The sequence below is a fragment of the Nyctereutes procyonoides genome, unplaced genomic scaffold (genome assembly GCF_905146905.1).
Source record: "Nyctereutes procyonoides isolate TBG_1078 unplaced genomic scaffold, NYPRO_anot_genome, whole genome shotgun sequence".
Lineage (NCBI taxonomy): Eukaryota > Metazoa > Chordata > Mammalia > Carnivora > Canidae > Nyctereutes > Nyctereutes procyonoides.
In genome coordinates this window covers 19,118,113-19,144,653 of record NW_026575047.1, presented here as the reverse complement: position 1 = coordinate 19,144,653, position 26,541 = coordinate 19,118,113, and the positions used below count along the sequence as shown (strand labels likewise).

The following is a 26,541-nucleotide window of genomic DNA, read 5'->3' as shown; positions in this document are numbered from 1 at the left end:
TACAACAATCATACTCCCTAATTATTTATCCAAAGGAATTGAAAACTAACATCCACACAAAAACCTGCGCACAGATGTTTATAGCAGCTTTATTCATGATTGCCAAAACTTGGAGGCAACCAAGAGGTACTTCAGTAGATGAAGGGATAAACTGCAATATATTCAGATAACAGAATATTAAATATATATTAATTACATATACAACAAATATATAATAAAAAGAAATAGCTATGAAGCCACAAAGATACAAAGGAAACTTAAATGCTTATTGCTAAGTGAAAGAAGCCAAAACGAAAAGGCTACATATTGTGAAATTCCAACTATGTGCCATTCTGCAAAAGTAAAACTATGGAGACAGTAAAAAGGTCAGCAGTAGTGGTGGTGGGATGGAAATAGGATGACACAAAGAAGTTTTAGGGCAATGAAAATTCACTGGGCGGGAGCGGGAGAGTGTGCCTGGTTGGCTCAGTTGGAAGAGCATGCAACTTTTGATATTGGGGTCATGAGTTCATGCCCCATGTAGAGTGTGGAGACTACTAAAAAATAAACATTAAAAAAAAGAAAGAAAAGAAAATACTCTGTAAGAATTATAATGATGAACACATGTCATTACATACATTGTTTCCAGAATAAAAACCACCAAGAGTGAACCTTAAGGTATGGACTTTGGGTGATTATGATCTATCAGTGTACGTTCATATTATAACAAATGTAACCCTATATCTTGGTGGTTTGTAGGGAATGCTGATAATGTAAGAAGCTATGCATCTATGGGAGCAAAGGATGTCAAAAAGTTGTTCTTAAGTCTTGTGATACTGTGCAAGCTTTCCTTTACAGTAACTGTCACCACACACAGAGCTGAAATACTTTTAGTGTGGCTGTACACTTGTTCAAATTTATGAAAGTTCATAAACTGAAAATTCCTGTATTTACTAAATATATAAATGCATAAAAAATTATTCAAAGTTACTACTGAAAGAGAGGATTAGGACTGAGGAGAGGAAGGAAAGATAAGTATGGATAACTTTTACTCTGGGATGCGTGGGTGGCACAGCTGGTTAAGCAACCATCTCTTGGTTTTGGCTCAGCTTGTGATCTCTTCCACGTTGGGCTCTATGCTCAGCATACAGTCCACTTAAAACTCTCTCCCTCTCCCTCCCACCACGCGTGCTCGCACACACTCTCTCTCTCTCTCTCTCTCAGTAAATAATTAAAAAAGAAAAAAAAGAAAACTTTTACTCTGGGGCAACCCTCTCAGGTTCCCTCCCACTTCAGGTGCTTATCACTCAATAAACTTCATCGTCCACCAAAAACAAAACAAAACAAAAACAAAAACAAAAAAAAAAAACAACAACAAAAGCTTTTACTCTGTATTTCTTCTTTGAAAAAATTTTCACAGGGATGCCTGGATGGCTCAGCGGCTGAGTGTCTGTCTGCCTTGGGCTCTCAGGTCATGATCCTGCAGTCCTGAGATCGAGTCCCACAGTGGGTTCCCCACAGGGAGACTGCTTCTCCCTCTGCCTGTGTCTCTGCCTCTCTCTGTGTGTCTCTCATGAATAAATAAAATCTTTAAAAAATTACTGGATTTATTCCAGGAATTCAAGAATGATTTCTTTTCTTTCTTTCCTTTCTTTCTTTCTTTCTTTCTTTCTTCTTCTTCTTCTTCTTCTTCTTCTTCTTCTTTTTTTTTATTTTATTTTTTGTCATTTCCCTTCTTTAGGAAAATAAAATTTTGCTCAATTTCAGGTCTGTATTTGTCGGGGGTACCTGGGTGGCTCAGTGATTGAGCAACTGCCTTTGGCTCAGGACGTGATCCCGGGGTCCTGGGATCCGGTCCTGCATTGGGCTCCCTGCAGGGAGCCTGCTTCTCCCTCTGCCTCTCTCTCTCTCTCTCTCAAAAAAGGTCTAAGTCAAATTAAGGCATTTCCAAGTCCCTTTTTTTTTTAAAAATTTATTTATGATAGTCAGAGAGAGAGAGAGAGAGAGAGAGAGAGAGGCAGACATAGAAAGAGGGAGAAGCAGGCTCCATGCACCGGGAGCCCGACGTGGGACCCGATCCCGGGTCTCCAGGATCGCACCCTGGGCCAAAGGCAGGCGCTAAACACTGCGCCACCCAGGGATCCCGTCCCTTAAAAAAAAAAAAAAAAAATTATTTATTTATTCATGACAGACACAGATAGAGAAGCAGAGAGATAGAGGGAAAAGCAGGCTCTTTGCAGGGAGCCTGATGCAGGATTGGATCCCGGAACAGGATCATGCCCTGAGCCAAAGGCAGATGCTCAACCTCTGAGCCACCCAGGTGTCCCTCCATGTCCCTTTAAAACAAAAAAAAAATTGTTCATTTTTAATATTTATTGGGGGCACCAATAAAAAAAAAAATCACTTCTACCACTTAAGACTAATCTTCCACCTAAACACTTTTATAAAATCCAACGTGCAAATCCAAGTTTGCATAAATGTTATTTTAACCACAAGAATATTAAACAACAGAGACAAAGCTCAAATTACTTTTGAAGCTGTAACTTGAAGTCCCCAACCTCCAGAACTTCGTGAGAAAACTAATTGCTGTTGTTTATGCCATCTACTTTATGGTATTTTGTTATGGTAGCCCAAGTTGCCTAAGATCCACACATTCAATCATAAAAGAAGAGAAAGGAAAAAATCATTATTGCCATTGGAGGGGACTATTAAACCAAATATTTACTCTGACAGTAAGTAATTTTCATTCCAGTTGATGATGGAAAACTCTTCTTTCTAGTAGAATATTAGCTAACCAAATTTAAAGTTGGCAATTAGGAAAATCAACTTTCTACAATCCCCAATGAAATAACTAATGCAGTCAACGATCAAATGACCTAGCATTGCTAACAGTTGAGGACAACCTGATATTATTACACATTTATTAATCATTGAATATGAAACATATACTACAGGTCTTTTGTCAAAAACGTTTATCCTGAATCTAGTCAAACCTTTACACATAAACTCCTAGTTTACAAGAATTATAAAAAGCACCACCATAAAGAAATCTCCAAGATTTTCAGTGTCAAAAAGAAAAAAAAAAAGGGTGCATGTGAGAGAACCACTGTAAATTTTAAATGACTAAAAATAACATTCATTTTTTAAAGATTTATTATTTATTTATTTATTTATTTATTTATTTATTTATTTAGAGAGAGAGAGAGAGAGAGAGAGGCAGAGACACAGGCAGAGGGAGAAGCAGGCTCCATGCAGGAAGCCCGATGTGGGACTCAATCCTGGGTCTCTAGGATCACACCCTGGGCTGCAGGTGGCGCTAAACCACTGCGCCACCGGGGCTGCCCTAAAAATAACATTCATATGCAATTTGTAAACCTTAAGTAGATTCTGCTCTCCCAAAAGGCTAATAAACCTGAGGAAATATGAATGTTAGATACCAAGGAATTAACATTTTCTCTGGTAGAATAGTAAAAGAATGTTATTTTTAGTAGATGCAAACTCAAGATTTTGGTAACAGCAATATTAACAATTGTAAAATCTCAGTAGTGGGAATGTAATTATACTTCAACTTTCCATTTGAAAATTTTCTTAATAAAACGTTAAGTAGGGATTCCCTGGATGGCTCAGCGATTTAGTGCCTGCCTTCAGCCTAGGGCGTGATCCTGGAGTCCCAGGATCGAGTCCTGCTTGGGTTCCCTGCATGGAGCCTGCCTCTCCCTCTGCCTGTGTCTCTACCTCCCTCTCTTTCTGTGTCTCTCATAAATAAATAAATAAATAAATAAATAAATAAATAAATAAATAAATGAATAATAAATAAATAAATAAATCTTTTTTTAAGTTAAATAAAATTAAAATATAAAATTGGACAATTCATTTTCCTATTTCGTTCTTAAAAAAGATTGTTTTAAAGGTGAGAATATGATGAAACTGGCTGCCCCATTCAGGGCCAGTGCTAGAGTAATTTACAACAAACTTTCTGGGAAGCACTTTAGTCATAAGCATATGAAAAGTTCAGACACTATGATCCAGGATTTTTTTTCCAGGAAATCTATCTTAGAGAAATATACTCATATAAAAATTATACAAAGATATTCCATTCAGTACACACACACATGCACATAGTGGAACAAAACAGAAACAACTTTTAAACATTCAACCAAAGAACAGTTTAGGGGTACCTGGCTGGCTCAGACAAAAGAGCATAAGACTCTTGATCTCAGGGTTTTGAGTTCAACGCCCACATAGAGATTCTGTAAATAAGTTTTATTTAAATAAAACTTTAAAAATATTAAATATATAAATTAAATACTATTAATATTTAATACTACTTAATATTTAAATATTTCATTTTTAAAAAAGATTTAAGTAATCTCTATACCCAACGTGGGGCTCAAACTCATATTCCCAAGATCAAGAGTTGCCCACTTCACCAATTCAGCCAGCCAACCCTAAAGAGGAAACATTTTAAAAGAATATTTAATGCCACATAGAAAATATGTCTCGGATGCCTTGGTGGTTCAGTCAATTAAACATCTCACTCTTGATATCAACTCTGGTCTTGATCTTATCAAGGTGGTGAGTTCAAGCCCCTCTTGGGCATAGAGCCTATGAAGGAAAGGAGGAGGAAGGAAGGAAGGAAGAAACTAATGAAAGAAAGAAATATAAAATATATTAAGAAAAAATACAAAACAGTATACTACATACTAAGACCTTGATTTAGTAAAAAGAAAAAAGTATGTTAATAGCAATGGCTATATTTGGCCTATGAGAGACTGCTACTTATATCTATCATCTTTGTACATTTTTAAATTTTTCAAAAAAGGTAAGGAGACAGAGACTGTTTCTAATATTTATAGACTGTAAGCTCTTATTCCCATGGTCATACACATAATTTTGTCATCACCAAGAACTGTACTTTCTCTGAAATCCATTTCAAGTTTCTCAGATTTCCAACCTCCTTAGATCAAGTTCACTATTTAGTACTCCAAATTCAGCTATTAGCTGGATTAATTGTACATCACCACTATGTCATTATCAATCACTCCCTTGCTAACATTGATGCTTTTGTTCCTTCACGGTACTCATATGGCAAAGCCCCACTGCTAGTTAAACTCATTCCTCAATTAACTTAAAACAAAACAAAACAAACTACCTTCCTGTGTCTGCCCCAAGCAGCACTGCTGGGGAAAGAAACACACACAACCATCATTAATTGGTTTCATGTTCAAGTGAAGACCACAAATCCCAAATGAAAACTTAACATTGCCCTAAGTGTCTCTGCTCCTATTAAAGATTAATCCTTTCATTTATGCTAGTAATACCACTCCTGTTATTCTCAAGGACTTTGCAGGCTCAATTACTCCTCCTTCCTCTAGCATAATCAATTTCTCCCATCCATCAACATATAAACATCATCAACATAATATTAGAAAATTTTTTTAAATATTTATTATTTATGATAGACATAGAGAGAGAGAGAGGCAGAGACACAGGAGGAGGGAGAAGCAGGCTCCACGCCAGGAGCCTGACGCGGGACTCGATCCCAGGACTCCAGGATCGCGCCCTGGGCCAAAGGCAGGCGCTAAACCACTGAGCCACCCAGGGATCCCCTAGAAAATTTTTAAGAGGCACTTAGGGGACTCAGTTAAGCACCTGACTCTTGATTTGGGTTCAGGTCATGATCTCAGAGTTATGAGATCGAGCCCCACATGAGGCTCCAAGCTCAGTATAGAGTCTGCCTGTCCCTTTTCCTCCTTGAACTTGGGTACATACTCGCTCTAAAATAAAAATTTTTTGAAGCCATATTCTTCTGCAGCTCCGCCTCTGCTCTGCTCTCTGTCAGAGTACAACTTTAAAAAGTTGACTACAGCTGCCAGTTCCTCACATTATTCCCTCTTACTGTCCAATCATATATCCATCTTCACCATTCCAATGAAAATATTATAGCCAAGGTCACCAATGATAACTGCGCTGCAAATTCACAGTGGTCATTTCTCTCACTCAGCAGCATGACAAAGTTAACCACTCTTGGAACTGTCTCGGTTTCAGAGATACCACATTCCACTGGTTTTCCTAATATATCAATAAACAGCTCACTTTCCTTATCTTTCCATGTTTTTTCTAAGCTCAACTACAAAAGATGCTTGGGGTTCACGGTGAAAACCAGAAATTTGTCCTACTAGGTTCCCTCCTTTTCTAACCAAATTCTCCTAGAGTTAGGTTACCCAGTCTAAGCTTTAACCTAACAAGAATGAAGCAAAAATTTTATATCTCCCAACTTTTAATGTGCTCCACCCACTCTTTCCCATCTCAGAAATTAGCACCACCATCTGTCTGGTTGCTAAAGACAAAAGTCTAGGGGTTTTTCTAAGTTCTTCACTTTTCATCTACACCATCAGCAAGCCCTTGTGAATCTACCTTTAGCTTTTGTTTTTGTTTTTTTTGTTTTTTTTAAGATTCTATTTATTTATTTACTCATGAGAGACCCACAGAGAGAGAGAGGCAGACACAGGCAGAAAGGGAAGCAGGCTCCATGCAGGGAGCCCGACGTGGGACTCGATCCCAGGTCTACAGGATCACGTCCTGGGCCAAAGGCAGGCACTCAACTGCTGAGTCACCCAGGCATCCCTGAATCTACTTTTAAATCTACTTTTAATCCCCAATACTCTTCTTTAGCCTCCTATTCAACTGTAACCCCCAAGCTACAATCATCTCTTGCCCGGGCTATTTAGAAAGACTTCACAAAAGGTCTTCCTAAGAGACACCTTGGGTGGCTTAGTGGTTGAGCATCTGCTTTCGGCTCAGGACATGATCCCAGTCCCGGGATCGAGTCCCGCATCAGGCTCCCGCAAGGAGCCTGCTTCTCTCTCTGTCTGTGCCTCTGCCTCTCTCTCTCTCTCTCTCTCTCTCTCTCTCTCTCTCGTGTGTCCCACCTTGCCCCACTCATCACTATATTCCCAGCACATATCATGGCACCAAGGATAAAAGGAGCCCTCAAATATTTGTTAAATAAATTAAAGAGCTGTTGGTACTGAATATACAAAGATGAGCCACAATGCTTATTCTTGAACTTCTCAAGAATAGGGAGTCTAGTAGGGAAAGACAGCTTCAGATTACTAAAAAAAAAAAAAAACATTAAAAATTACAAATTTGGGTTGAAAGTCAGATTGGAATTATATTCAAAAGTCTTTTAAAAACTTCTATATAGGGACGGCTGAGTGGCTCAGCAGTTGAGCATCTACCTGCCTTTGGCTCAGGGCATGAATCCTAGGGTCCAGAATGGAGTCTCACATCAGGCTCCTTGCGGGAAGCCTGCTTTTCCCTCTGCCTGTGTCTCTGCCTCTCTCCCTGTCCCTCATGAATTAATAAATAAAATCTTAAAAATAAATAATAAAAACTTCTAAATAAGTGTGTATATATACATATATAAAAAAAATTAAAGAAAAAAAGTGGAAGGAAATAACCAAAATTAAGATGTATCTCTACATGTTTGAAATTTCACAGACAGACAAAAATATTTTAAAGGAAAGAATTAGGGCAGCCCAGGTGGCTCAGCAGTTTAGTACAGCTCAAGGCCTGATCTTGGAATCCTGGGATCAAGTCCCACATGGGGCTCCCAGCATGGAGCCTGCTCTTCTCCCTCTGCCTGTGTCTTTGCGCCTCTCTCTGTGTCTCTCGTTAATAAATAAATAAAATCTTAAAAAAAAAAAAATTATCCCTGGGGTGGGATTACAGATAATTTTTACTTTATTATAGTTCTTTGTATTTTCAAAAATTCAATAATAAGCAAATGTTTGTTACTTTTGTATTCATAGAAACTGGGTATTTATTTAAAAGGGAAAAGCAATTAAATGGTTTTATATTCTTGACTGTATGATTACTCGTGCTTTTGGTATGCGTGAAAAAATTGATCAACCTAATATATGACTAAGTTAATTCCAATTTACCCTCCCAAATACCAGTTTAAGGGTTATTCCCAAGGATCTTTCCCTGAGGTTTAGGTTACCCCACCCCAGACAGTTCTCCTTACTTAAACTCAATAAACAAATAATTGTTGAATGTTTCACTGCCTTACTAGGCTATAATTTATTCCATAATAGCATGGACTATGTCTATCTTATTAACAACAGAAGGTATTCAATAAATATTTGTGGAACAGGGACAGCTGGGTGGCTCAGCAGTTGAGCATCTGCCTTGGGCTAAGGGTGTGGTCCCGGGATTTGTGATCCAGTCCCACATGGGGTTCCCTGCAGGGAGCCTGCTTCTCCCTCTGCCTATGTCTCTGCCTCTCTGTCTCTCATGAATAAATAATTAATCCTTAATAAATAAATATTAAGCATGTAGCCTTAAAATAGTTAACCCATAGTGATACACCAGAGGTCATAAAGAACACTAAACAGATGCTCCCTAAGATCTTTAACAGGGAAAACTACAGAATAAAGCAAAAAAAGGCTGCCTTCCTACCACCTTATTTCCCAGTTTTTGCCTTTTATATTATATCACTTCAAATCATGGCCTGACTACATTATCAACACTTAAAATGAACAGAAACCCAACTTCATGTACAGGCCACCTTTCTCAACATATTATAAAGTCCCTAGTCCCAGAAGTAGGATAAGTGGTTACACTTTCATAATGGTTGATGATGAGCTCCTTGGCACTAAAAAAAAAAAAAAAAAAAAAAACAACAACAACTTAAACTCATTTAGGAAAACAAGTGCCTCCTGCTACCTGGTAATGAGCTAAGCAATGGAAAATTAAAAATGTAAGATAGGTCTCTGCCTTCAATGACTCTCACTCACAGTTCCTAAGAGTAAATAAAACATTTAAGTAAACAACTAAGGATATAATCAAAGTATAACCAACCTACAGATATAAATAATGTCTGACACATATAACCACCTAATATCTCACCCAAATACCTAACATCTCATCCAAACACTCAATGTAATACGAGAGTAATACGACTCTCAGATATACACCCAAAATTCTTATATATGTGCCCCAGCAAAAAACTGGAAATTACCAGATGTTCAATAGATGAATGAACTTCAGTATATTCTACATATGTAGAATAAAACTGAGCTGGGTGGCTCAGCAGTTGAGCGTGCCTTTGGCTCTTCCCGGGATCGAGTCCCACATCAGGCTTCCTGCATAGAGCCTACTTCTCTCTCTCTCTGTGTCTCCCATGAAGAATAAATAAAATCTTTCAATAAATAAATAAATAAATAAACAAAAAAAATAAAAAGAAGGAAATACTACAGAAAGATTTAAGAAAAATGAAGCAAAGTGTATTATCACTGCTGAAAAGCAATAGTATCAGACAACCAACTCTTGAACTAATTCACATAAAACATGGGCAGCCCCGGTGGCCCAGCGGTTTAGCACCGCCTTCAGCCTAGAGCGTGATCCTGGAGATCCGGGATCGAGTTCCATGTTGAGCTCCCTGCATGGAGCTTGCTTCTCCCTCTGCCTGTGTCTCTGCCTCTCTTTCTCTCTCATTCTGTGCCTCTTATGAATAAATTAAAAAATCAATAATCTTAAAAAAAATAATAAAAATAAAGTACCAACCGTCACTTGAGAGAGAAGGCTACATATACTAGCCCGGCATTTGTAATCACTAGAAAAATATGTAATTCCAAAAAGGCTAAAAATAAGTAACAGAGTACTAGGTCTTCCCTAAAACCTATGAAAGGTTTATGCACTTTCAGCAGCAGCTCCAAAAAAAAGTACATGCCTATCAAAAATTTTTTGGCTTACAGTAAATGTCACTAAGCCTACTAATTCCAGGCACTATATAGAAAAAAAGATGAGTAAGTATCCTCAAGGAGCTCAAGGATATATAGCAGGAACAGAAAGACATATGTACAATTACCAATAATACAGTAACTACTCTAACTAAATCCTCAGAAACTGACACTGGAGAAGAGGGGTAAATTGTGTTTTCACAAAAGGTTTATCAGGAGTGGCATTTTAGGATAAGTATATTTCAAAAGGCAAAGGAGGAGGTATGGGCTTGTTCCAGGCAGAGCAACTAAACAGTGAGTAATTTAGCGTAGCTGAAGATATGAGAGAGTGAAGTATGCATAGGCATGCAACTGTGTTGAGACTTGACAGGAAGTAGGTCAAGAAAAGTAGGCTAGAACAAAAGTATAAAAGTCTTGACTTTATGCAACAGGCAGTAGAGACCCTAAAGGAAAATGATCATATTTTAAAAATTAAGTCCTGTGGCACAGAGGCACCCAGGTGGCTGAGTCAGTTGGGTGTCTGCCTTTGGCTCAGGTCATGATCCCAGAGTCCCTCGATGGAGCTCCATGTTGGGCTCCCTACTCAGCGAGGAGTCTGTTTCTTCCTCTCCCTCTGCTCCTGCTCTCTCAAAAAAATAAAATATTTTTAGGTAGGTAGTAGTAAGTAAGTAAGCAAGTAAGTAAGTAAGTAAATAAATAAATAAATAAATAAATAAATAAATAAATAAATAAATAAATAAAATGAATAAATCCATCCATCCATCCATCCTGTGGCATGGCACCAAGAGGGCTGAACAGAAATTGCAGAGAAATACATGTAAATAAAACTGTTTTACTATAGTCTATCTGAGATATGAAAACCTGACCTAGAGTGATTAATAACACAGGATGAAGGAAAACCAGCAGCATCAGAGCAACCCCAAGAGGAAACCTCTGAGAAATGAAGAGAATGGTATACAAAATGGATTGCTGAGAAGTTACTCTGCATTTGACATATCAGAAGATACTGGTAATGCCTGAAGAAATAGTTTCCATATGATATGGTAGAGAGAGAAGCTTGAGTATAGAGGTTAAGGAATACAACCTACAACTGTTCCTAAAACCAAATATGAGGTATCTTTATGATAATCAAAGTAAAGATTTCTTAACGAAATACAAAAAGCATACCATACAAGAAAAAATAGAAAAATGTGACTTACTTCTTTCTTTCTTTCTAGGTCAACTCTACCCCCAACGTAGGGCTTGAACTCACAACTCCAAGATAGAGTCACACGTTCTACCAACTGAGCCAGCCAGGTGCCCCTCTAAAAATGTGACTACTTAAAATTAAACTTCAGTTATATAAAGAATATGCCAAAGTTAAGCCAAATAAAATAGTCACAAGAGAACAAATAACATATAATAGAGTAGTTCATAAAGACAAAAGTAGAACAATGAATGCCATAGGCTGGGCAACGAAGAAGTAACAAGCTAGCATTTTATAGATTCAGAGTTTCAATTTTACAAGATGAAATAAATTCTGGAGATGGACAGTAGTAATGGTACAATAATGTACACTGAAACTGTACACTTCAAAATATACAAGATAGTAAGTTTTACATGTGTAATATACCACATTAAAAAAAAAGCATAAAAGTTAAAAAATCAAGCCACATAATGGAAGTAGACAAAATTACACAAACACATAAAGAATTCCTGCCCATCAATAAGAAAAATACAAACCATCCAAATTTTTTTAAATGGATAAGAAATGAAAACACTAAATTTGCAAAAGAAAGTCTAATGGCCAAAACACAAAAATATGCTTAAATCTCTACTTGCAATGGAAATTAAAATAAGCTACAATTTCACATCCATCAGACCCACAAGAATGTTATCTTAAAAATGTCAGGTCACTAGAATTCTTATACACTGCTAGAAGAGCATAAATTGATACAATCACGGGTAGAATGAAGTAATATTCAGTAACGCAGAAGATGCAAATACACTCAGATCCTACAATCCTATTTCCTAGGAAACTCATAAGTATAATAATGTTCAATGCTTTTTTTTTTTTTAACACAACTAAAAGTTGAAACTACATGCTGTCCACAGAGAATAAACAACAACAACAAATCTGATGTGAGGGACTCAGCTGATTAAGCATCTGCCTTCAGCTCAGATCATGATCTCAGGGTACGGGGATCGAGCCCTCTATAGGTCTCCCTGCTCAGCTGCAAGTCTGCTTCTCTCTCTCCCATTGTGCTTCTCTTTTGCTCTCACTCTTTCAAGTAAATAAATAAAATCCTAAAACAACAACAACAAAAAACTGATGTGAAATACTACAATAATTTAAAGAACTAGGGATGCCTGGGTGGCTCAGTGGTTGAGCATCTGCCTTTGGCTCAGGGCATGATGCCCTTGCAGGGAGCCTGCTTCTCTCTCTGCCTATGTCTCTGCCTCTCTCATGAATAAATAAAATCTAAAGAAAAAAAAATTTAAAGAACTAAAACAATATGCATTGTCATAGATAAATTCTCAAAAGAATAACACTAAGAAGAAAAATTGCAGAAGATGCAGAATATTATAATCATCTATGAAAAAAATGTTAAACTTTTAAAAACACTAAAAAGTGTTTTCACACTCAAAAACACTATGGTTTCAATAGTAAAAACAAACGTATGAATGGGAAGAATAAAGGCATCTTCAGCACAGTGGTTACTTCTAAAAAAGAGAACGGAAGGGCAGCCGGGTGGCTCAGCGGTTTAGCGCCGCCTTCAGCCCAGGGCCTGATCCTGGGGATACGGGATCAAGTCCCGCGTCGGGCTCCCGGCATGGAGCCTGCTTCTCCCTCTGCCTGTGTCTCTGCCTCTCTTTCGCTCTATGTCTATCATAAAAAAGAAAAAAAGATTTTATTTATTTATTCATGAGAGACACAGAAAGAGAGAGAGAGGCAGAGACACAGGCAGAGGGAGAAGCAGGCTTCATGCCGGGAGGCCGACGTGGGACTCGATCCCAGGACTCCAGGATCGCGCCCTGGGCCAAAGGCAGGCATGAAACTGCTGAGCCACCCAGGGATCCCCAATAAATAAAATCTTAAAAAAAAAAAAAAAAAAAAAAGGAAAACGGAAAAGGGAAGAGGTTACTAAGTTAGCTTCATCTGTATGTTTTGTTTTATTCCTTGGGGGAGAGGCAAGTTAACCTAATATGAGAGAGTTAAGATCTGTTAAATCTATACCATGAACATAAAGGTATTCACACCAATGTTTTCTGAACTTTAAATGTAAATTATTCCATAATTGTTTAAAAATCTTCAAAAATAATGGGCAGGTAGCAAGCAGCAGACATGTTTGTATGCTATTCTTTCCATGATAATCAGTAAATATTTGGGAGACTTGGTTTCCAATCCCTGTTCCACCAACAAGTTCTTTGAGACTGAAAAAGTTAATTTCTTTGGAGCTGCAATTTTCTAATCTGTAAAACAAGAATAACATCAATCTCATAAAGCTGCCATACATATAAAACATCAGATAGTAGGCATTCAACTGTAGGTATTATTTTAAATCTGTAATAAAAGCAAAGAACTAGGGGAGAAAAAAAAGACAAGGGTTTTTGTTTTTAAAGATTTTAATTAATGTATTCATGAGAGACACAGAGAGAGAGAGAGGGAGAAGCAGAGACACAGGCGGAGGGAGAAGCAGGCTCCATACAGGGAGCCTGACATGGGACTTGATCCTAGGTCTCCAGGATCCCGCTACCCTGGGCTGAAGGCGGCGCTAAACTGCTGAGCCACCAGGGCTGCCCAGGACAAGGGTTTTGAATGAAATTTCTCTCCTTTGCAAAATTACAAAAGAGAACACCATGGATGTCAGACGGATGTGATTGCCACTTTTTATCTTTCAAGACCAATTTTAAAACAGGAATTTTACGGTCACCTGAATGGCTCATTAGTTAAGCATCTGCCTTCAGCTCTATCCTGAGATGGAGCCCTGCCTCAGGCTTCCTATTCACCCACCCCAATAATCCCCACCCCAGCTCAGGCTCTCACACTCTCTGAGATAAATAAATATTTTTAAAAATAAAATAGGAATTTTACCACGGGATTCAAGATTACATAGACCATAGGATTAGAATCTAGATTTCTTAGTCCGGAGCCACATGAAGAAATCCCAGATAATCCCATAAAGCTGTATTATTTGAAAGGCTTCCAAATAATGTACTTTTTTTTCGCTTAAAAAGGTCATATTTAGGGGATCCCTGGGTGGCTCAGCGGTTTAGCGCCTGCCTTCCGCCCAGGGCATAATCCTGGAGACCAGGGATGGAGTCCCACATCAGGCTTCCTGCCTGGAGCCTGCCTCTCTCTCGAATACATAAACAAAATCTTAAAAAAAAAAAAAAAAAAGGTCACATTTTTTAAAAAGTCACATTTTAACACAAACTCTTCCTCAATTTATAACTGGACCCTAAAGAAAGATTAATTAACCCCTTGAGAATAAGGCCCACATATATTCTTTTGTATTCCCCTTGGCCACAGTTGTTTGCACATAGATGACAAAGAAACACTATCAGAAGTACTAAACCTCCTTCATTTTAAATCTTTTCTTCAAGCAAATTCACATAGAGCTATCACTACACCACTGTAGGAAACCTTTATGATCCAAGAACAATAAGGAGAATATGAACATACAGCTAATTTTGACATCTTAACAGCTATCCATTCACATAGCCCTGGAATTGCTCTGAGCACTGTAAAGACTCTCTTATCTTCCTATATTCTTACAGATAAGAGAACTAAGATACAGAGTCAGTCCTGCAGGTATTAAGTAGAAAAGCCAGGACTCAAAGCAAATCTAATTCCAAAGCCCACGCTCTTAATCACTAAGCTAAATTTACTGTATCATGCTTAAGGAGTGAAATATCTCTACCTCCTGCCAGATTTAAGTTCTCAAACCAAGAGAGGAAAAAAAAAGGTATACTTAAATACAATAGCCAATTTTTTTTAAAGATTTTATTTATTTATTCATAGAGATGCAGAGAGAGAGAGAGAGAGAGAGAGAGAGAGAGGCAGAGACACAGGCAGAGGGAGAAGCAGGCTCCATGCAGACAGCCTGACGTGGGACTCGATCCAGGGTCTCCAGATCACGCCCTGAGCTGCAGGCAGCGCTAAACCGCTGCGCCACCGGGGCTGCCCCCAATAGCCAATTTTTAAAAATTTTTTATTTATTTACTCATGAGACAGAGAGAGAGAAGCAGAGACATAGGCAGAGGGAGAAGCAGGCTCCCGGTAGGGAGCCCAATGTGGGACTCGATCCCAGACTCTGGGATCATGCGCTGAACCAAAAGCAGATGCTCAACTGCTGAGCCACCCAGGTGCCCCTACAATAGTCAATATTAAACGTCACTCCTTCTTGGAAGTTTTATTAGCATTCAGCACTTACAGTATTATGGGGGGGGAGGGAGAAGTCCCATAAAGCAACCATATATAATGGTTAGAATAGACCAGTATGCCAAAAGCCTGGGTTCATTAACCAGATCTGTATCACTGAATAACAATCAATGTCTTTGGGCCTCAGTTTCCTAATCTTTTAGGTGTGGGATTTGGCCTAGATCTAAGGTCTCTTTCAACTTGAATACTTAATGCATTTTAACACATTTTCTAAGATACCACTAATACATTTTTTGAACAAAGATTTTTTTTTGTTTTGTTTTTTAAAGATTTTATTTATTCATGAGAGACACACAGAGAGAGAGGCAGAGACACAGGCAGATGGAGAAGCAGGCTCCATGCAGGGAGCCCGACATGGGACTCGATTCCAGGTCTCCAAGGATCATACCCTGGGCTGAAGGCGGCGTTAAAATGCTGAGCCACCCAGGCTGCCCCTTGTTTTTTTTTTTAAAGCAGGCTCAATGCCCAGTGTGGAGCCCAATGGCAGGGCACAAACTCACAACTCTGAGTTGGAGAACTGAGCCAAGATCAAGAGTCGGAAGCTTAACTAACTGAACCACCCAGGTGTCACCTGAACAAAGAATTTGAAGGGCATCTTTTGAAGACCTTTAGAATTAAAACAATCGAGGCAGCCCTGGTGGCGCAGTGGTTTAGCGCCACCTGCAGCCCGGGGTGTGATCCTGGAGACAGGGGATTGAGTCCCATGTGGGGCTCCCTGCATGGAGCCTGCTTCTCCTCTGCCTGTGTCTCTGCTTCTCTGTGTGTGTCTCTATGAATAAATAAGTAAAAAATATTTTAAAAAATAAAAATATTTAGAATTAAAACAATCATATAGTATATACTTGTATCTATTCTTTTACTCAAACATATCCTAAGCTAATCTGTACTATTAGAAATAAAGAAAATGCCTGGAAAGGGATGGCTGAGGGTTCCTGTGGTGCTGGTAATACTGTTGCACACCTGATCTGCAAGCTGGTCACACTTTATTGTTACCTTTTACTTTGACGTGAAAAAGATGTTTTTTCCTAAAGATAGTAGTGCAGATACTTAGGTGCTAATTCCACAACTATGTGTATATCAGAACTGTGCATATAACCTTTCTAAATATGCAAAAGTTTCTTGCCTAATTTTGTCAATAATCTCTGTTCCCTAGTTTCAATTCAGGTGCCTACAGAAAAAAATCATTTACTTATAAATTCCAGTACTCCTGAAATTCCTTTGGCACTGTCTTCTGAAATTTTAGGTTGGTCTTAACCCTCCTTTGGAACATGACTCAAAAACCTCCCTCCAATATTAAAGACCTGAAACTAATATAACCCTGTATGTTAACTGAATTAAAATAAAAACTAAAAAACAAAACAAAACAAAAACCCTCCTCCATACACATACCCTCAAAACTCCCATAACCCTTTGCATCTAACATTTTTATCTATATCCAACGAAGTAAGTCTTCTTGGGACGTGGTCAATCTGCTCAATAACTATTGATAACATTATTTACTGGAAAGTAAATCTATATCTGATAGATAGAGATCAGTCTTTTTATAACAGTAAAATGAAACAAAAAATGTACCCCAAACAGTATTACTTGGACAGGCACTCGTTTTTAATCCAATCAAAAGTTTTCCTCACTCAACCCACACCCAGAACCCCGTAAGGTAGACTATTTAAATGTTACATGGAGCTGTAACTTACATAACTATAAAAACCGCTTTTTGACTGAAAAAATTGTTCACATTCTAGTTACATTCATTCTGAGCGGGGAATTTCACCTTTTCCTTTAAGTCAAAAAGGAAAAAGTTTAAAAGAAAAAATAATCATTAATTTACAAAGGGAAAAATATAAAATCTTAAAAACAAAACACCACTCAAAACTAGTAGTAGCCGGGATCCCTGGGTGGCGCAGCGGTTTAGCGCCTGCCTTTGGCCCAGGGCGTGATCCTGGAGACCCGGGATCGAATCCCACGTCGGGCTCCCGGTGCATGGAGCCTGCTTCTCCCTCTGCCTGTGTCTCTGCCTCTTTCTCTCTGTGTGTGACTATCATAAATAAATAAAAATTTAAAAAATTATTTAAAAAAAACTAGTAGTAGCCATACTACAAACTTTTTTGTACCTTTACTGTCCATTCAACTTTTAGATAAAATATACTACATATCTTACACAGATAACTGAGATGTTCTTCTAAAGAGTTCTGTCTATAAAAAGAAAAAAAAAGAGTTCTGTCTACAGCAGTGGTTCTCAAAATTAGGCAAAGTCTGGAGACATTTTTAGTTGATACAACTGGCAGGGAAAGAGGGCAAAGAGGTAGGGAAGAGCGTCGGCTGTGCTACTGGCAACTAGTGATAGAAGCTAGGGATACTACTAAACATCCTACAAGGCAAGGGAGAGCCACTCACAGCAAAGAATTCATTATCTGCCTAAAATGTCAATAGAGCTAAGGACAGAAACTATGGTTTACAAAATCAACAGACTTACTTTTACAGACTCGCCAATTAGTTTTTTGGATCAAATTAGATGAAATATATTAAATTTAAAATGACACTAAAAGGGACATCTAGGTGGCTCAGTGGCTGAGCATCTGCCTTTGGCTCAGGTTGTGATCTCGGAGTCCTGCATCAGGTACCGCAGGGAGCCTGCTTCTCCACCTGCCTATGTCTCTGCCCCTGTGTCTCTCATGAATAAATAAAATCTTTAAATAATAAAAAAAAATTAAATATAATAATGACACTAAATACAAAATCCACTGAAACAGAAAAAAACTTCACAATAGCAGTTTTCATGAAATCAACTTGTAATGCCATAAATTACATATGGGAATTTCACGAATCAACTTGTAATTGCCATATCCCCTATTATTTTTAAAATATTTTATTTATTTATTCATGAGAGACACAGAGAGAGAGAGAGGCAGAGACACAGGCAGATGGAGAAGCAGGCTCCATGCAGGGAGCCTGATGTGGGACTTGATCCTGGGTCTCCAGGATCAGGCCCTGGGCTGAAGGAGGTGCTAAACCACCTGGGCTGAGCCACCTGGGCTGCCTAAATATACTCTATTAGAATCAGAGCAAATGTTAGCAAAGTACAGCTACAATATGAAAAAACTACAGATAACACATAACAACAACAACAAAAACCCCAAGAGTCTGAGCACTGACTTGGGACATATTATTTTATTGAGCTTCAAATTTAAAAGTATTTTGCAGGGGTGTCTAGGTGGCTTAGTCGGTTAAGCATCTGATTCTTGGTTTTGGCTCAGATCATGACCTCGAGGTCATCAGGGCTCTGAGGTCCAGGGGAGTATGCTTAAGATTCTCTCTCTCTCTCCTTCTGCCCCATACCACCCCCCCCCCCGCCCCCTGCCCCTGCTGGCTTGTAAGCATGCATGCTCTCTTTCTCTCTGAAGTAAACAACAACAAAAAACATGTTTTAAAGTACTTTGCATACTGACATGCAAATAAATATTTAAGTTACTTAACAGGTAATACTTCTTTTAATGTTTAAACTATTAAATTAGGTTGTGTTTATATCCTTTAATCAGTAATACAAACCAGTCTCAGTTATTTTTAAATAATTAAAGCATGCCTATCCTTGGAAAGTAAGGACACTGTGTACAATATAAACACAAGCACACCTAGATCCAAGTCCCAAAGCTACATGTTTGCAGACAAATAATTTAACTTCTTTGAATCTCAATTTCCTCATCGAAGAAACAGGAAATCTAATTCAAAGAACTGTTCCTGAAAATTAGCAAGAATGCATAAACAAATGTTATTAAGAGTCAATCTACAAATGGTGCTTAGTTGTTAACAACAATAATACAACCTGAATATAAATTATGGTTTTATTATATCCTCACAATCAACATTTCACTTAGTAATTCGACTCATAAAATAACTATAAAATGTAGTTTAAAAAATGTAGTTTAATCAATTTTCCATTCCTGGCAATTTGAAATATTAAAATTCACACAGATTTAAAATTAGTATCTGAAACATAGAGGATGGATTTCCAAACAGTCTCAAGGAAAAAAAAACCTAGATGCCTTTATTATTTTATTTAAGTAAATAATATATATGCATGACTCCAAACTCAAAAGGGATCCTTTGATGCCCATTACCCCAGACCACCCAATTCCCTCATACAGAAGTAATCAATTTTCCAATTTCTCACGGAGAAAAATACACATATTTCCCCCCTTATTCCAATACAAATGGTAGCCTCCTCCACACTATTCACCTAGCTTTTCACATTTAGGCTAGATTTTAATTAACACACTCCAAGAGTCACTACTTATAACGTCTTATGGTTAGAACTCAGCAAACATCAGCTATCTTTAGAAAACAAAAGACAAAAAAAAAAAATCCTTAAACCAATCAGTATTCTTAGTAAACAAGACCATATGAAACAAACTTTGGGAAACCTAGAGATTTATGTAGATGACATGATGAAATACTTAATTACTTGACCAGACACTCAAAATACTACATTTCCACATTTAAAAAGGAAAACATGTGGACTCTACTACAAGTCATTCAATGAGCTGAAAATAATCAACATAATCCACTTATAAAACTGGACCTACTAAAATATCGATGAAAATAAAGCTATTTATTGGTTATAATCCAAGATTAAATTATCTGACCCTTTCCTAAATGTACTCTGCAATTTATTTTCTAGAAGAAATTTCCTTCCAGGTTTATAAAGGTACTCTTCTTAAAACAATTTATTAGCATTTCCTATTCTCTTTCTCTGAAATACCATAATGCTTACTTGAAGCAAGACTTCAACATCCCTTACAGAGCAGTATTGTTTTAACAATATGCATACTAGAGTTGATACAAGATTTTTTTTAAGCTTTAATTGAAGTACTAAAAATATAGTGAAAGTCACCTCATATGAAGCAAAGAGACCATATGAATTATGAGAGCAGTAACTTACCATTTTTAATAGAAAATAAAGCATTAGAAAGAAGTCATATTAAGTCTCAGGCTTATACAACTTTATTAACAGAAGAAATGTTTTAGGCTGTTGGCAACAGTATTAGCTGAATATTTCATAGGATTATATATGTCGACTATCCTGGAATATATTTCTTGCGAATAAAAAGTTAGAATCATTGTTTCACTGTATATCAGTACAGACATTTATGACCCTATTTCTGCATTGTACCACAAAAATACAAAGTCATCCTTCCATTCAGAGTTTTGGCACTTGAACAAATACAGAGGTCAGAGTTCATACACATGCTCTGTAAAACAGATCATTTCTTATAAACTACTACATTAGTAAATCGCTAGTATTTGTTATTTTAAGTTAATCTTAAAGAATTATATTCTCCATGTCTAATTGGAGAAATGATTACTATAGAATCAGTGACATAAATAAAGCTCAAGTACTACCACTTATGTCAATTACTCATTAGAATGCTGAATTTCACAAATCATTGAGATTATCAACGCTCCAACATAAAAGAAAAATACAAATAGTAATGATATATCCAATAATGGTATGTGACATCTTGAAAATAATAACTATTTCAGTATTACTTTTTCATCTCTCTCTTTGTTAAATCCAAGGAGGAAAAACTTGGCATTCTTGTTGTTGTGGGTATAAAAAATTGTACTGATCCTTGTACAGTTTTGAGTCAAATCACTAGAATATTCTGAATATACTATATAAGTAAATATGGCAAACAGCAGAGTATTTAAATTCTGCAGGACTCAAGAGCAGCTTGAGACAAAAAAAAAAAGTGTTTCCAATAATTTCAATTATGATACAAACCTACTCAATAAGGAGGTATAATAATATATTAATCCGGGGGAAATCCCGTGTTGTTAATAGGGCTGGTTTTTCAAAAGTAAGAATCAAGTTAACTACGAGAGACATCATAATGAAGTTTCATGGCATAACACAACAGTCACAGAGGCATTGTCTTAGGAGAGACTCTGACCTGTAACTTGTAAACATTTTGAAATAAGCTACTCTTACCCTCCATTATTTTTTCCTATCGAAAAATATCTAAATGCCTTTAATACACCAAACAACATGCCTTCGACCCAATCAAAAAGCTTTAGATGTCAACAGAAAAGAGGCCTAGGAATTGGGGGTGGGGTGAAGGAAGGGTTGGGGGGGGGAGTCGGGAAAAATGAGATAATGATCTATTTTGGAATTAATTCCCTACCTCAGGTGAAAATTCCCTCATTCCCCACTCCAATAGAATAGTATCCCATTACGTCTCCTCTTCTCTCCCAACACCGAACTAAGGAGGGAGTAACTCTGAAACGTCCTTCTTTCATCAGTACCTAAGGTCTTTTTACCGCTCCTTCCCAAAAGAAAAGAACAGTGGAGGCCAAACAGGCTGTAACGTAGAAAACCCTCAAAAGTGTGGGCCTCGGAGCGGCGCGGCTCTCGGGATCCAGTTACCACCTTTCCCCTTTCCCCTTCCCCCAACCCACTTCCCGGGTTTTCTCAGGCCCGGCCTGCTCCCTCCCCACCCTACATCCACACTTCCAGCTGTTGCCACGGCCTCGGGGCTCTCTCTGGAGCTCACACCCCTCCAGGAAGCGCCCCCTTCTCCATCTGCCCCCCAAACCGTGTTCCTCTCCAGACCGCCCGCCCGCGAGACTGTCCATCCCAGGGCCCGGGGAGGGGAGGGGAGGGCGACGGAAGCAGGGGGGAGACTGCTGCTTCCCCACAGGCAGAAAGGGCGACCGCAAAGAGGGCCACCCAGGGGTTACCGGGGGGGCCGGGGTCGCCGCTGGGAGCACCCTCCCGCCCAGGGCTGGGGTGGGGGCATGTCTGGGAGTTCATTTCTGACCTCCTCGCTCTTCAGCACCTCCTTGAACTCCCGCTTGATTCGCTGCACCGCGATGTTGGCCATGTCTCCGCCCGCAGCTGATTCGTACCCGCCTCCTCCGCCACCGCTACGACCACCGCCACCGCCGCCACCTCTTCCACCAGCGCCTCCTCCCTCGGCGATTCACACCCGAGCACACGAACGCTGCCACTGCCACCCCGGCCGCCGCGCTCTCCTCAGTGTGGAATCACCTCCGCGCCCGGCCACCAAAATGGCGCCGGGTCCGCGCATGCGCAAGACGCTGACCCGGCCGGGCGGCGCAGCCGCTCCCGTCGTAGCCCCATACGCCTCCAACGCGAGCCCGCGCCGCGCTGCGCCGCGCGTCTCTGCCGGAGCTGCGGCCGCGTGGCTCCGCCCTGCCGGCGTCTGAGGCCAGGAGGGTGCGGCTTCCGCGCTGGCCGGCCCTGCGCGGGCCTCCCGGTCCTCTCGGGTGCCTCCGCCCCTCTTCAAATCGCTGTGGTGCGGCCGAGGCTTCCCACCCGCGGCCTCTGACGGAGGGCTGAGCGCAAGCTGACGGGTTCTCGCGGCCCCAGTCGGCGCTCGCAGCCGTCCTGACTCAGCCAGACCCAGGACCCCCGGGCTTGCTGCGCCTGACTGTGTCGAGGGCACAAAGACACCATTCCAGAACTCACCCGGCCCATTTTCTGTCGGTGTAGGCCCAGAAAAATCCCACGGCGGTCCGTTTTTGTTCTGAAGCCATTAAAGTGCCACTACTAACGCGATTGTTCCAGATACTCCACGTCGCTGAATTCAAAGTGGTCATTGTTGGGTCGCCTCAGGTGTATTTGAAACAGGTAAAACTCCATGTAGATGCCTGAGGTAGATTTCGAAGTCAGATGTTGATCTTTGAGCTACTTAGATCATCAATACCGAGGTGTAATAGTTTTTAACCTTGGGGGCACCCTGGGTGGCTCAGCAGTTGAGCGGCTGCCTTTGGTTCGGGTCATGATCCCGGGGTCCTGGGATCGAGTCCCACATCGGGCTCCCTGCATGGAGCCTGCTTCTCCCTCTGCCTGTGTCTCTGCCTCTCTCTCTCTCTCTCTCTCTCTCTATCATAAATAAATAAAAATTTTAAAAAAATGTTTTTAAAAAGAGAACAGGGTTTCTTAACCTTGACACTAGTGACATTTTTTTTTAAGTTTTTAACATTGAATCTACATCAGAATCCTTGAAGAGTTTGTTTAAAAAAACGAAACAAAACAAAAACAGGTTGCTAGACCCCATCCCTAGAGTGTGGGGTGGGCCTAATAATTTGCTTCTCTAACAAGTTCTCAGATGCTGCTGCTCTTGCTGCTGGTTCAGGGACCACACTACCAGCACCACTAAACTAAAACATGTGAAAATAGTTTGTATGTTAAAGTGGAAAATGGAGAAATAAAATAAAATAAATATTTTTTAAAAAAATGGAGAAATAGATGCTTCTTGTAGAGGAATGGTAGCTTTACTTCTGTAAACCTAAGGGCCGGGATCCCTGGGTGGCGCAGCGGTTTGGCGCCTGCCTTGGGCCCAGGGTGCGATCCTGGAGACCCGGGATCGAATCCCACGTCGGGCTCCCGGTGCATGGAGCCTGCTTCTCCCTCTGCCTGTGTCTCTGCCTCTCTCTCTTTCTCTCTCTGTGACTATCATAAAATTAAAAAAAAAAAAAAACCTAAGGGCCTATGACTGTCTCGCACTAGTAGGCATTCAATAAATATTGAGTGAACAAATGAAGAGTAAAATGTTTTAAGTATATAGTAAGTTTGAAAGGCAAATTGAAAACGGTTGCTAGGTTTCAGGAAGTGATATGGTTTTGGTGCTGAGCGGTACTTTACATAGAACATTCTGGAATAAAGTAATAAAGTTTATTTAGAAGTTTTTATTTCATGAGCTGCTTTCTCCTCATCAGTTAGTAAAGTATCCTCCGAGAAAAATATCACAAATACACGGTCTTAGCAAGAATTACTAAAATTGTGGCACCAAAGTGATTCACAGGCAGTGAATCATTCAAGTGGAGGCACATGGAAAAAAAGTTCTTGAACTTCTGCCATCGGAACCAAGAGGAAATTTTTGATTCCAGCTCTCCTCCATGCTAGCTATCTTGGCCAACCTTGGTTTCCTCATCTGTAATAGAAGGAAGCTGGACTAGATGTTCTCTTTCAGGTTTTAAGAGGTCAGAATTCTAAAGCATCATTTGGAAACACCTCCCTAGTGGACTAATATAAATTATAAAAAAAGCCCTTCCAGCAGTGCCCCCTAGTGGTCCGCAGAGGTTATACATGTGAGTCACGGTACAATGAATTATTGGTGTAATGTAAATCATTGCAATGCTATGTGTATTTGTGTCAATACATTAAAAATAATTATTTGGGGGGCACCTGGGTGGCTCAGTGGTTGATCATCTGCCTTTGGGTCAGGTTGTACTCTCAGGGTCCTGGGATAGAGTACTGCATCAGTGCTCCCGGAAGGGAGCCTGCTTCTCCCTCTGCCTAAGTCTCTGCCTCTCTGTGTCTCTCATGATAAATAAATAAAACCTTGAAAAAATAAACAAATAAATAAAAATAATTATTTTGAAGTGTTTTGAGTACTTTACATTTATCAACTTCATTCAGTCCCCAATCTTAATCTTGGAACTTTAAGGAGACGTGCAACATTCAAATCACAGGGGGACTACTTTGGAGAGTATGGTCATTTCTTTGATGGAGAGGGATTTGTTTTTGTTTTGTTTTGTTTTGTTTTTTTGTTTTTTTCTTGAGAGACAGAGAAAGAGGGAAAGGGGCAGATGGAAAGGGAGAGAGAGAATCTTAAGCAGGCTCCCTGCTTAGCATGGAGCCAGACATAGGGCTACATCTCAAAACCTTGAGATAATGATCTGAGCCAAAATAGAGATCCAACACTTAAACGACTGAGCCACCAAGGCGCCCCATGTCGTTTTTAAATACACATAATCATTGGCTCTGAAATTCTACTTCTAGGAAGTCATTCTACAATCCTTCCAGAGAATGAGACAACTATATATTAGCTGATATGAGACAATCCCCAAAGTACATTTTAAGGGCAAAAAAAAAGCGATATGCTAAATGCAACGTGGTATCTTGGATTAGATCCTAGAACTGAAAGGACCTAACTAGTAACTAGTAAAATCTAAATAAATCCTGTAATTTAGTTAATAGTATTGTGTCAATATTAATTTCTTAGTTTTGATATGGTACTATGGTTATATAAGATGTTAACATTAGGAGAAGTGAACAGTGTACAAGAATCTCTGAAACTTTTCTATAAATCTACAGTTACTCCAAAAGAAAAAGTTTACTTTTAAAAAACCACTATGCAGTCCATATTGTGTATAGGATACCACCATATGTGTGAGGGAAGAAAGGACTATGCTTGTGTTTATAATGCTTGCGAACCCTCAAAATATCACTAGAAAATTGCATAAGAAACTGACAGTAGTGGGTATCTCCGAGAAAGCAATTTAAATGCCTTGGAGAAGGGAAAGTGGGAGAATTTTCACCATGTACTCTCTTGTATATTTTACCTATTCAAAACTAAATTTTTAAAAATGAGTTTCCAGGAATGTAGATTCTAAGTTCTCCATTATAATGATCTAGTTCCAGTTGATTACTTCATTAAAATTAACTAAACAAGTATGTATTGAGTGTCTACTATGAGCCAGGCATGATGTAGGCCCTAGAGATAAATCAGTGAACAAGAAAGAGAAAACCTTTGGAATTGCAGGATTTACATTCTATCAGGGATAGGGAGAATTCATTTCAAATGTATAGCCCACAGAAATACAAGGGTCCCTGATAATGTTTTCAAGGGTCGGTCTGCAATAACGTTTTAACTATTATCATAATACAACTAAGACATTATTTGACTTTTACTGTGTTGACATTTGCACTGATGACATAAAAGCAATAGTGGACAAAAACAATTACTGTACTAGTAATAATTTGATTAATGCCACCCACTCACTATTAAAAAATATCAGTTTTGGGGCTTTTGGGTGGCTCAGTCAGTTAAATGTTTGGTTTCAGTTCAGGTCATGATCTCATAGTTGGTGAGATGGAGCCCTGCATCTGTTTCTGTGCTTCTGTGCTCAGTGGGGAGTCTTTTGAGATTCTCTCCCTCTGCACCAGCGCCCCCACCCCCTCACCCCACCAAATAAGTAAATCTTTAAAAAGAAAAAAAGTACCAGTTTCCAGGGCACCTGACTGGCTCAGGTGGTAGACCATGCACCTTGATCTCAGGGTTGTGAATTCAAGCCCTGCATTGGGTATAGAGTTTACTTTAAAAAAAAAAATACCAGTTTCACTTTTTTCTTTTTAATAAGAATTGCTTGTTTGTTTGTTTGTTTATTTATTTGAGAAAGCACAAGGGGGGGATCCCTGGGTGGCGCAGCGGTTTGGCGCCTGCCTTTGGCCCGGGGCGCGATCCTGGAGACCCGGGATCGAGTCCCACATCAGGCTCCTGGTGCATGGAGCCTGCTTCTCCCTCTGCCTGTGTCTCTGCCTCTCTCTCTCTCTCTCTCTCTCTCTCTCTGTATGACTATCGTAAA

The 26,541-nt window shown here is 39.3% G+C and overlaps 1 protein-coding gene across 3 annotated transcripts in view; it reads right to left on the bottom strand.

Annotated features, from left to right (window-relative positions):
- UBE2K (ubiquitin conjugating enzyme E2 K) overlaps positions 1-22,236 on the bottom strand; it is a 63,621-nt gene extending 41,385 nt beyond the window's left edge. For 2 of the 3 annotated variants that reach the window (XM_055326547.1, XM_055326548.1), the window contains exon 1: positions 21,966-22,236. In XM_055326547.1, the coding sequence (XP_055182522.1) occupies positions 21,966-22,028 (63 nt within the window). In that variant the 5' untranslated portion in view covers positions 22,029-22,236. The remainder of the gene's footprint in view (positions 1-21,965) is intronic. The other variant, XM_055326549.1, reaches the window with a different exon arrangement.
- Between the last annotated feature and the right edge of the window lie 4,305 nt (positions 22,237-26,541).